This window comes from Ruditapes philippinarum, unplaced genomic scaffold (assembly GCF_026571515.1).
Source record: "Ruditapes philippinarum isolate M1 unplaced genomic scaffold, ASM2657151v2 ctg186_1_1_1_1, whole genome shotgun sequence".
NCBI classification, from domain to species: Eukaryota; Metazoa; Mollusca; class Bivalvia; order Venerida; family Veneridae; genus Ruditapes; species Ruditapes philippinarum.
The window spans coordinates 86,558-99,620 of NW_026860931.1; the positions used below are offsets into that span (position 1 = coordinate 86,558).

The 13,063-nt window shown below is 31.1% G+C and overlaps 1 protein-coding gene across 3 annotated transcripts in view; it reads left to right on the forward strand.

Moving 5' to 3' along the window:
• The first annotated feature begins 1,529 nt into the window (after positions 1-1,529).
• LOC132713953 (sickle tail protein-like) overlaps positions 1,530-13,063 on the forward strand; it is a 155,366-nt gene continuing 143,832 nt past the window's right edge. Inside the window, exons 1-2 of one of the 3 annotated variants that reach the window (XM_060696669.1) lie at positions 1,530-1,592; positions 3,844-4,036. In XM_060696669.1, coding sequence (XP_060552652.1) covers positions 3,886-4,036 — 151 coding nt within the window. In that variant the 5' untranslated portion in view covers positions 1,530-1,592; positions 3,844-3,885. Of the gene's footprint in view, positions 1,593-3,843; positions 4,037-12,548; positions 12,779-13,063 lie in introns of those variants that run through there. The other 2 variants (XM_060696673.1, XM_060696668.1) reach the window with 2 other exon arrangements.

The window sequence follows — 13,063 nt, forward strand, 5'->3', positions numbered from 1 at the left end:
CATTGTTGTCCCTACTGCCTAATTAACAGATGACCAAGCCTTGTTATTATTTCCAAACAGCATACAATATGTATGGACACTGTTTAAAAAACAAGCATTATTCCATGGGTTCAAGTAATTATTAGTGTCCTACCAAACAGAAAATCACTCCGTGAAACAGAGCACCCTGAACACCCAGAAACTAACAAGTTCCCAGTTCTGCGTTGTTTCTCCTGCCAAATAACATACATTCCCATGAATAAGTGTCGTACCCGTGTGTTGGTTTCAGCTGAAAAACGTATGTGTATTGTAGTATATGTGATATGGAAATCATTGAAACGTAATGGTCTAGATTTAACTCTTTAAAGATATGATACATGAATAAATATTTAAAGACACTGAGCACAGCTTAAAGTCCATTTTATTCTTTTTTTTATTGCTAAATACATTTTGTTATAGTTGTTTCAATGAACATTGTTCGTGGTGAATTATTTATCTATATATCTATCTTCCCTTAATGTCAAAGCCTCATGGGGACGTAGACATGTCTGCGCGTCAAAAATCGCAAGAAAGTTAAAAATAGTTGTTTAAAAGGGGATAAAAGAATATTTAGAAATGTTAAAAACTGGGACTGGAAAACTAGGGGATACATGTTCGATGCCAGCTATGGCTGCACTGAACTGCTCTGGGGTAGGGAGTAGGGAAACTGCAAGGGGTATGTGGTTCCAGTGATATACCGTCCTAGGAAAGAATGAGAATTTATAATAGCCTGAAGTTGCTGTGAATAACCTATAACATAATTAAGGGATGGCCATGGCGTGATGTTCGGGAGAGGGGTGTCAAATATTCTTCTATGGGGATAGCAACCAGAACATGGTAGGCATAACCTATTATCTATACGTCTGAGTTCCTATTTTCTAAGCTCAAGGGAGTGAAGCATGTCCGTGACGCTAAAATTCTGACCATAATCTAGCTTAATCCATCGGGGTGTTCTTCTTTGGACATTTGATATATTTGTATTTTGGTGTGGGGAGACCATACTTCGGTGCCATATTCAAGCTGGGGTCTGACTAACGTCTGGTAAGCAACGGACTTAATGGATTGGGATTTAACCTTTATGTTTCAGCGTAGGAATCCTAAGGTTTGGTTGAGTTATTCATGCATTTCTTCGCCATTAGGTCATTTATAAGAAAGAATGCACAAAGATATATAGCAATTTAAATTCTAAGTCTAAATTCTTAACTTACTTTATACGGATAAGAAACTGCACTATTGCAGTTTAGAAAGTCTTTTGGTTTATTATCATAACATTAATTTTCTACTGAATAATCTAAACATAAGCACGAAAATTATCAGTATCAGAGGCATTGCTACGTAAAAAAACTAAAATGTTATATTTTTTTTTATTTTACATAAAAAATGTTAAGATCTGCTTGTTATCTTTTCATGACTAACTAATTTATATTTGAGTCGATAAACAGCTAACATTCGCAATAATACACCTCTATTTAAACACGGTGCGATACGTACGAAGTAACGGCATTTAGCATGACGAGTGTGAGCGCACGTGAAAACCGAGAATAGTCAAAATCTGTATTTATGTTTTGGAAAACGTACGAAAGTCACTCTCATTTGTAAACATGAATTTGTTCTTAAGTCTTTCACACATTTTATACTTTTTGTTATCTAAGATAAATTTATGTTTTAAGTAAATCAGAATGATCCTTCAGTCACAGACATTTTATATTTAAATTCATCAAATGACATTCAATGTAAACTTAAGGAAAAGTTAAGTACGCCGATAATACGGAGTCCCATAATTTTACCAGCAGCAAAATTTTAGTTTTAGCAGATAACAGTCATCTGTTTACAAAAGGGACTGTCTAGAATTTCTTGATATTTATGGACAGGCCATAAATTTATGGATAGTCTAGAGATTTAAATATTTTTCAATCCATAAATTTACAGGCATTCAATGTGAAATTTGCTGTTTTTTAATAAGAAAATCTGCAGCTTTAGTAAGTTGTTACATTGTGTACATTTACAAAGGTAATGAGATAAGTTTCAACTTTGATGACTTTGAAATTTTTGTAAGAAGGTCACCAAATTGCACGAAATCTTACCATACTGCTACATTTAATCATAAAACCAGTAATCTTATTATTTTTAACTTGCGGTTTTGAATTTTAATACATTGAACATCTTCTATTTTCATACTTAATGCTAATTTACAGATAATTAGAAATAATGGATAATAATAATTCATAAATTTACACTGTCCATAAATATCCTGAAATCCTAGACATGATAAAGTTGTGCTAGCAGCTATCTCACATTGTCATGATAAGACATGAAGACACCAGGCCTTGCTCAGTATGGTGGCTAGTATATACTCTTCAATTTTCTAATTAATTCGCACTTAGACTGCTACTTATTTAGGGTTAGGAAAAAGATTATTTTCAGCACAGTTTGCAGCATACTAGCAACTATACTGATTAATTGATAGCAAATCAAACAGAATAGTTTTATAAAGATAATATCAAATAATTCAAATTGCATTATCAGGTATATTTTTTATACATTATGTACCTGATTAAACTGCAGAAAAATGTAGAAAATATTTTTTAAAAAATGCTTTTTTTTCTTGAAGTATGTATGTTCTTAATGTAAGCATGATAAAGCTCTTGACTGAGGCTCCATTATAAGGCACAAGAAGTATCCAAATATGTAATGACTTGTATTGTTTTTAGGATAAAATGATAGGTTACACTTACAAGTTTATAATAATCTACATGTGGATGTAGTTTTATGTTAAATGAATAACATATGGTTGAAAGGATATGAAATATTATCTAATTTTACCCATGAAATATGGTGCTATATCAGTCAAATATATTTCATATTTTTTAAAATTAAATATGAAATATAAATATGAAAGTGGGAGGAGTCAAAACTCATATTTATTTTAAGGGACTTCTTTCGCCATTTTGTTTGAAAAAATCTGATAAATAAATAACAACTTTTTGTTGAATTTTGTTTTGAAAACTATCTAGAATGATAGAAAATGATCTAACTAAGAAAATAAATCCGAACACCAATATCTTTAATTCAGTCTTTTACGCTGTACAGACGTTTAAAGAGTTGTTTACGTGACGTCACAATGTAGCGCTAAATATCGCGTGCAAAACAAGACAATAATTATATTACTGCGCGCTGTACAATTGCAGTTGTGTAGCAAGCAATCATGGTGTTCATAACCATTTTTCTTTGATAATGAAATTAAATAAAAAGGTTATTTTTTCGTTTTTCGTGAAATATGGTATATATTTTCACTCAACATGATAAAATGTCACACATTTTCACTCGCCGTCCCGGCTCGTGAAAATATGTGGCATTTTATCATGTTTTGTGAAAATATATTCCATATTTCACTCTAACGAAAAAATATCCTCTTAATATCGAAAATAAATTATTTGATAAAAAATACCCAACCATTATTGTAACTTGTTGATGTAAATTATAAAAATACTGTTGATAATTTATCAAAACTGCTACCATAAAGCATTTGAAAGTCTGGGAAAAGTGCCATTTTCAATCTCCGGTAATAAATCGGTCTATGGGAGGGGAAAATACTCCCATTAACCCACCCTGTACACAGGTTAGAGGTACAAATTGACGCCCCAATGTCCAAAACCATAGTCTGCTAGAGCGCACCTGAATAAGTATGAAATAGGTAAAAGTTGTATTTAAATTCATCACTGCAGATAAATTTAATGAATAAGATTACTGATTATATGATTTAACTTAATCTGAAAATGAATAAATGCTTAATTAAATTTTAACTGATTTTTTGTATAATTTCAGTGACTTAATTTTTCTGATCTGAAGTGTGTTGAGGTAACTGAGATGGAATGGAAGGACACAAAACAAATATGTGCAACTGATGATGATAAAACAAAAAGAAAGAGCAGATATAAACGTATTCGTTCAAGGACACTGCAACATTACAGTCTAAAAGGTGGGATAGGAAAGCCTCCACTACCCCAAGGGTTATGTGGTAAGTCAACATATTTTTAAAAGGCTAATATCAATACTGTGGGTTCAAATTTTGCCAGGATTTCTTTCTCATGAGGAAGCCTAGTCCAGGCAGCTTTAAGACTGTTCGAGAGGTTCTTAATTTGGGTCTTGCGTGTGCTTTAAATAATGCATAGAGACGCACATAATGTCTTCCTCCACCAGAAAAACTGGAATATTGCCATACACCCAGTGGTCTAAATATTTTGGGACAATTAGTTCTCACTACAACTGTTTGTGGCTGATTTTTCACCAATCAGATTTTTTTTATCAATTGAAAGTTTTTTTCCAAAAACTGTTTACACATAGATTTCCATTCTTTTGATTTTTACCACATTTTTACAATAATAGTAAGTTTATTATTTAGATTTTCCTTGTTAGCCTGTACAAAGCTAGTATTAATCATGCACCTTGCATCAATATAAGCCTAGGTCTCTACCATAATTGAAAGATTATTTTTGATTACACAAATTTGCATTTGCCGTGCCTTTGTAGTGCGCTTGTTGTTTTATTTGTTTTTGTTTTAAATTATTTCCTGCAAATGATAAAACAATGCTTATCTAGAGAACTGCATACACACCCTTGACAGTCTATAATCATAATCTAAGCCCCCCCCCCCCCCCCCAAAAAAAAAAATAGTTATAAAGCTAATAAAGTTTGTTTCTCTTATTACTTCTTCCAGTCAAGATATTAATAATGATTGCTGTGTTGTTGTTGTCGTTGTTATTGAGCAAAACCTTTAATGTAGCCCATTACTTAAACATTGCTTGAATGTAGGCCATTACTAAAACATTGCTTTAATGTAGGCAATTACTTAAACATTGCTTTAATGTAGGCAATTACTTAACATTGCTTTAATGTAGGCCATTACTTAAACATTGCTTTAATGTAGGCAATTACTTAAACATTGCTTTAATGTAGGCCATTACTTAAACATTGCTTTAATGTAGGCCATTACTTAACATTGCTTTAATGTAGGCAATTACTTAAACATTGCTTTAATGTAGGCCATTACTTAACATTGCTTTAATGTAGGCAATTACTTAAACATTGCTTTAATGTAGGCAATTACTTAAACATTGCTTTAATGTAGGCCATTACGTAAACATTGCTTTAATGTAGGCCATTACTTAAACATTGCTTTAATGTAGGCCATTACTTAACATTGCTTTAATGTAGGCCATTACTTAAACATTGCTTTAATGTAGGCCATTACTTAAACATTGCTTTAATGTAGGCCATTACTTAAACTTTGCTTGAATGTAGGCCATTACTTAAACATTGCTTTAATGTAGGCAATTACTTAAACATTGCTTTAATGTAGGCCATTACTTAAACATTGCTTGAATGTAGGCCATTACTTAAACATTGGAATGCTTGCTTATCATGACAAAAGGCAGTTATCCAATATATTGCTATATATTGGATATCACAATATTTTATCTCATTCTGGCAATATTTTATTACAATATGTTTGAAGATATCTCATTACATGTATATTGAAGCAATAAACTAAAATTATATTAAAGATGAAAGTGTAGTCCTCTTGTATTAGCTTGACTTCAAATGGCATTTACATAAAGTTATTTTTAAACTCCTTCATTTGCAATGCCTTTTTTAACACATTGTGAAATCTGTTAATTTATTAAAGAGCCTTTCACATACCATTTATTGGGACATAATACTAAATGATCAGCTTATTAAGTTAAGGTTCTGTAGGTTCACAATATATTGCAATATGCTCTCTCTTTGCAATACCCATCCCTTTGAGCAATTTAGTGCCATCATGGTCCTCTTGTTTTCTTGACTTGATTGGCAAGGTTTTTTGCTTGTATACATGCTTGTTATAGTCTGATCCTCAACTTTAAAGAAATGAAGAAATAGAGGTAAAGCATCTGGTGTATATATATATACATGGTGCAGTATATCAATCAATGTAAGAAATAAAACACCTACACTCATGAATGTTATAATAAAACAGTGCCAGCAATAATTAGCTTGGCTCATTATACCTGTACAGGTAGTTATCTATTTATTGTCTGGAAAATGTTTAAAGTCTACAAAACTGGTAATTACACATAGTAATACAAATATATATGGTGATCTGTTGTAGTTATATGTAAGACAATAGTAAAGTTGGAGTTTTCTTTCTGTGAAAACCATGTATTTATTGGCGTCCGCGCCGAAGCGCGGCGCCTTTTATGAAATGAAATCAGATTTTGTGAAAGGGCGACAGCAACTTCTCGAGCCTTTTATAGTTGTTCATAATAAAAGCCGATCATTCCGATCGGTATGAGGGTGCTTGATTATTAATTAGTCGCGATATGTACAATGAATAGCGAACTGGAGAATTTCGCAATGCAAACATTTTCAAATTAATTAACCTTTTCCGTCAATAAATCGCGCTCTTCGGGGTATTTTTATTTATCATTTTGTAGTACACAGTGGGTTATTATGGTATGTTATTCCGAAAGCTGTAAATAGAATGTTGAGTTGATGACCTAAATATTCCGAAAATCTATTTATAGAGGGATGTACTCCTGTCGGTAATTCCCGGTCTCTCCTGGTCTATTTTGACGACCGGCGAATAGTACCACACGTTTATTGTCCGGTCTCTTCCGGTTTTGGAGTAGATGTTTGATATCGTTACAGAACAGAACAAATATTTTACAGATAAATAAGCTTTTTTTCAAAATGAATGTTTGTCACTTAGTTTGGTTACAATAATTAATAAAAATAGATCAACTCTCAAATTTATTGATTATTATTATACATAAACATACAATTCGAAAAAAAAAAAAACCAACAACACAAATCGCATGTTTTATTTTATCTATATGAGATAAAAACAAAAAATATGTACAATAATTGAGAAAAAATGTACATTTTTATGGCATTAATATGACACTATCAACTTTGAAACATTTTATTTAATTTGTTATTCGTGTTTAGTAAAGATGCCGAGGAATTATTCAAAGTTACAAATCAGATTTTATGAATTATTCAATTGATTGATAATTTAAAAAATGATAAAGAAAAATACAAATGTACATGTATATGGTTTAAGAATAAACAATATTATATATTGAAAGTTTAACCATAATTTACTGACTTTTTCCAGTTAAGTTTTGACTTATAATCGTCGGTCATTATGACAATTGAATTCTTAAAATAGTAGTAAACGTAAAAACTCAGTATTAAAGTAGTGCATAAAACACAAAAAAGAAAAGAAAACAATATTCATAAAATCTGTATTTTTTTTATTAAAAAAGATATTACAATTAGTGTATAATAAACATTTATGCTCAACATGGTAATATAACAAGTGTCATATTGTTACTAAGTGTGAACAGATAGCTTAAGAGGGGGTCTTCGCTAATAGCGATAACATAATAAGGGACAATTACACAAGTGTGGTGTTGATCATGCGTTACTCATATGGATTATAAATGATTGTATACATGTATATCCGTTGCTATTAATAACCACGATCATAAAGAAATAACAAGTAATATTCTAATTTCTAGCATGCCAATCAAAGTTATAAATAATGAACAATGTCTTTCGTTCGTTCATTCATAAGTGATATACAATTCTGGTAAAAACCAATGAACCATTGAACAGTTTATAAGAATATCTTGTCATCATATATCTACTAGTTTATCTGCACCTGCTGCATTTCTTGCTCGGACGCCCTTTGATGCTTTGCATCAATGCTTTTCTTGTAATATATGTTATGGGTTATAGAATGTTAATGTGATTCAGTCTTATATTGATTTAAGCATGAGAATGGACAGAAGCAAAACTTTATCAGCTGGCAACTTTCAAAATAATGAAAATCATAGATAATTATAATCACTGTTGGTTAAATTTGTGTGAGATGTTAATATGTAACCTCAGCAGAGTGGCCCTCTACAATGCATTTACCTCTTAACAACAACATAATCAGATTGTTACAAAGATTTAACCCCAGTAGAGCCTTAACTCTTACACAGGGCATCATGATAGCTAACTTAAATATAACCCCAGTAGAGCCTTAACTCTTACACAGGGCATCATGATAGCTAACTTAAATATAACCCCAGTAGAGCTTTAACTCTTACACAGGGCATCATGATAGCTAACTTAAATATAACCCCAGTGGAGCCTTAACTCTTACACAGGGCATCATGATAGCTAACTTAAATATAACCCCAGTAGAGCCTTTAAACTCTTACACAGGGCATCATGATAGCTAACTTAAATATAACCCCAGTAGAGCCTTAACTCTTACACAGGGCATCATGATAGCTAACTTAAATATAACCCCAGTGGAGCCTTAACTCTTACACAGGGCATCATGATAGCTAACTTGAATATAACCCCAGTAGAACCTTAACTCTTACACAGGGCATCATGATAGCTAACTTAAATATAACCCCAGTTGAGCCTTTAAACTCTTACGCAGGGCATCATGATAGCTAACTTAAATATAACCCCAGTAGAGCCTTAACTCTTACACAGGGCATCATGATAGCTAACTTAAATATAACACCAGTTGAGCCTTTAAACTCTTACACAGGGCATCATGATAGCTAACTTATATATAACCCCAGTAGAGCCTTAACTCTTACACAGGGCATCATGATAGCTAACTTAAATATAACCCCAGTGGAGCCTTAACTCTTACACAGGGCATCATGATAGCTAACTTAAATATAACCCCAGTAGAGCCTTAACTCTTACACAGGGCATCATGATAGCTAACTTAAATATAAATTTGGTTTGCACTGCCTTAAGATGAAAGTGGCTGTGGCAAAACATTGTCAGTTTAGCATGAATTTTATCATTAAAATGACCGATATTATTTTTGGTAATAATGTTTACGAAAAAAGAACATGCAAACTTAGTTAAATTTGTAGTGGATTCTATAACCTTATTCTCCCTGTACCCTGAGATACTTGGAAATTTGTTGAAAGGTAGTCTTTGGTATTACTTGCAGTACTTTGATAATTGGTTGTTAAATTAGAATTTTAGTGAAATTGCATATTAAGCAGAATCAAAACTGTAAAAGATGAAACTTGTAATACTTGTTTATCTTGACAAGTCACAGTTGTAAGGCAAGGTATATAATATTTAGTGTTAATGCCTCTGCTTTTTGTCCAAAAAATACAATTCTTATCAATTTGAATATATTTTAAAACTATGAAAGATATCAACATGAAACTTGGTACACTTAATGATCATGACAAGAGCCAGTTGTAAAATATGGGATATTCTCCTGAAAGCAATATAATAGAGTTATGACCATTTTTAACAGAATTTTTGTCATAATTTGCTTATTTTGTAGAATGATTTCAAAAGTATGAAAGATGTCAATATGATTCTTAAAAAAGTTATATTTTTGGAGTTATGCCCCATTTTAACTGTCACAATTGCTTATTATAAATAGGATGATATCAAAACTATCAAAGCTAGCAAATTGAAACTTGTCATACTTGATGATCATGACAAGGCAAAATTGTAAGATCTTGGAAGATATACTTTTAGGAGTTATGCCTCTTTTAAACTTATAATATTTATAAAAGCTGGTTATTGATAGTGGTTGCCCTTAACAGATGATTGTTAACATGGCATTAAGTACTTGGGTATTAAATAAGTAAGAAGACAGTAATATCAAAACAACACATTATCAGTTAAGTTCAACAGTGTATGTGTAAAGTAAGTTCAACAATGTCTGTGGAAAGTACATGTGTTAAAATGACTGAGACCGAGAATGTTACAAATAATGTCACTCCAATACTAATACAATCAGAGCCAGTGATTACTTGCCCTGATCAGTACATGGAAGCACAAAAAATTGATATGTAAACATGTATCCATAAAATTTTGTTAAAGTAGGCCTATTGGAACTATTTGCAAATGCGTATGCTGACATATTTGATCTTAGGTTTCCGGCTGGTTGCTTTGGTAACAGCAAGAAACGGATCTCGAAAATATAGTTAGCTATGGTCAGTCAATAAATTGCCAGCCAAAAATAATAGAAATTTCAAGGTCTTGGAGATGGCTTGGTTTGAATAACAAGTCTCTCAGTTGAATGACAAATTTAACAAGTTGAAAGAAAGAAAGAAAGAAAGAAAGAAAGAAAGAAAGAAAGAAAGAAAGAAAGAAAAAAAAGAAAGAAAGAAAGAAAGAAAGAGCAATTGAAAGTGTGAGAGGAATAGTTACAGAAATCTTTTGTGAGTATTGTCAGTGGAAAAAAATACATGTTATGGTCTGTGAAAATAGAGTTTTCAAACAAGATTTTCAGTTTCTATCAACCTGACAGTATTAGTAATGAATAAACCAGGATTGTTACATGCAAGGTATATATATCAGAAACACATAGAAACTTGTTCTATGTTAATTGCTTATTAATTACTTTGATCAAAGAAACATTTGCCTCATAAGATTAGGTCTGCAGATTTGAGAATGATGAAACATTATTTTTTTCTACATTCATTGTATGTTTTATGTTTTTATTTTAAATCAATTTGATAATGAAGATGCTAAAACTGCAGAAAAGAAAGCTCCTCATTCAAATGTATATCTTCTAGAGGGGATTGAGAATTGGAAGTATGTTGGTGAAAATAAAGAAAGTGCTTATCTATTTGTAGGGCGAAAAGTTTTACCTGTTGTTGGTATAATAGATGTTACTTGTTGTTACACAATCAGAGTAATTGTATAGAAAACATTAAAATATTTTAGCTTTTTTTTCTCCTACCCTGCACTGATGGATTAAATACATCTGATAAAATCATGAATGAAAGTTGTGTGCTTTTGTGGTTTCTGTGGATAACTTTACATTCTATTTTAGTGAAAGATCAAAATATAAAGAAGTGGATGTAATTTGTATGAAAATTTTAACAGTTTGTTAATGGAATTGAAGGAAATAAGTGATGCCAAATTAGGATAAATTTGAATAAGACATTAGCAAAGAGTACATATGAAGGTATACTGATACTTTTTGGAAAACAATTTAAGTATTTGAAAAATGTATTGAAAATATTAGAAAGAAAAAGAAGAAATGTTTTCCAATGAAACACCTTTTAAAGACACTAGAATTAATATTTTAAGGTGAAATATATCGGCAATATATAGCAGCAGATCCTTCAACTTTAAGTCTATTACCTATACATGCACAATATTTAGTGGGTTTTTTCCCCCAATCTTAATTGATATTATTACTTTCAACGTTTCTATTTGCATTCTTTAAATACATAAAAAAATTCTTTCATTTACATTGATTTGAAATGAAATAGGAATTAGGCATTGTATAAGTGCTTAATTAAACATAGTGTGTAGTAACTGTTACAGGTATTTATACATTATATAGTGACTGATAAAATATGTTAAGTCACTGAATGATATATGAATCTTAGTGGCTGAATGATATATGAATCTTCATCACTGAATGATATATGAATCTTAGTTGCTGAATGATATATGAATCTTCGTCACTGATTGATATATGAATCTTAGTTGCTGAATGATATATGAATCTTAGTCACTGAATGATATATGAATCTTCATCACTGATTGATATATAAATCTTAGTTGCTGAATGATATATGAATCTTAGTGGCTGAATGATATATGAATCTTAGTGGCTGAATGATATATGAATCTTAGTCACTGAATGATATATGAATCTTTGTCACTGAATGATATATGAATCTTCATCACTGAATGATATATGAATCTTAGTTGCTGAATGATATATGAATCTTCGTCACTGATTGATATATGAATCTTTGTCACTGAATGATATATGAATCTTAGTTCCTGAATGATATATGAATCTTAGTGGCTGAATGATATATGAATCTTAGTGGCTGAATGATATATGAATCTTAGTCACTGAATGATATATGAATCTTTGTCACTGAATGATATATGAATCTTCATCACTGAATGATATATGAATCTTAGTTGCTGAATGATATATGAATCTTCGTCACTGATTGATATATGAATCTTCATCACTGATTGATATATAAATCTTAGTCACTGAATGATATATGAATCATAGTTCCTGAATGATATATGAATCTTAGTGGCTGAATGAAAAATGAATCTTCCTCACTGAATGATATGTGAATCTTAGTCGCTGATTGATATATAAATATTAGTCGCTGATTGATATATAAATCTTAGTCGCTGAATGATATATGAATCTTAGTAGCTGAATAATTTATGAATCTTCATCATTGAATGATATATGAATCTTAGTCACTGAATGATATATGAATCTTAGTTGCTGAATGATATATGAATTTTTGACATTGTATAGTGATGGATATATCAATTACTATGTCAAATAGAGGCTGATATGTAAGAAAGAGGTAGGATGTGAAGTGGTTGCACACTTAGTAACTGATATATGAATTTAGACATTTTTTTGTGACATCTTTTAGACATCTTTTAGTAATTTAGACACTATATAGTGATTGATATATAAATTAAGATGTTGACTGATTTAGATGAGTTCTTTGTATATTGATAATAAGCTGATTTAAAAGGAAAATGTCATCAAAGATTGGAATTCCAATGTTAAAAACAAAGAGTTCCGTTGGAAAGTATCCAGTGCGTAAGGGCAAATCAAAGATTCCGAGTGGAAGTACATATAAATCTAGCAGTTCAGACAGCGCATATGCCAGTGATGATCACCAAGGGTTCAAGGTTATTTATGGTCGACAAACAGCAGGTTAATATTTATATTACTCCTATAGTTCTTGGGTAGATGAATAGTTTTAAAATGTGATCAGTGTAAAATTTACCTTAGAAACATGGACCAGTGATTAAAAAATTACCATAGAAACTGACCAGTAAAACCAAGCTACTTTAGAACTGGTGTGATGTTAAGTAAAAAAGAAAATATTTTGTACAATAGAACCTTTGACCAGTTAGAAAAACCAAGTAACTATAGATTACCAAAAGCAGTGGTAAAAAAAATTAATCAATTGAAAAAAAAAAACCCACAGATTATTTA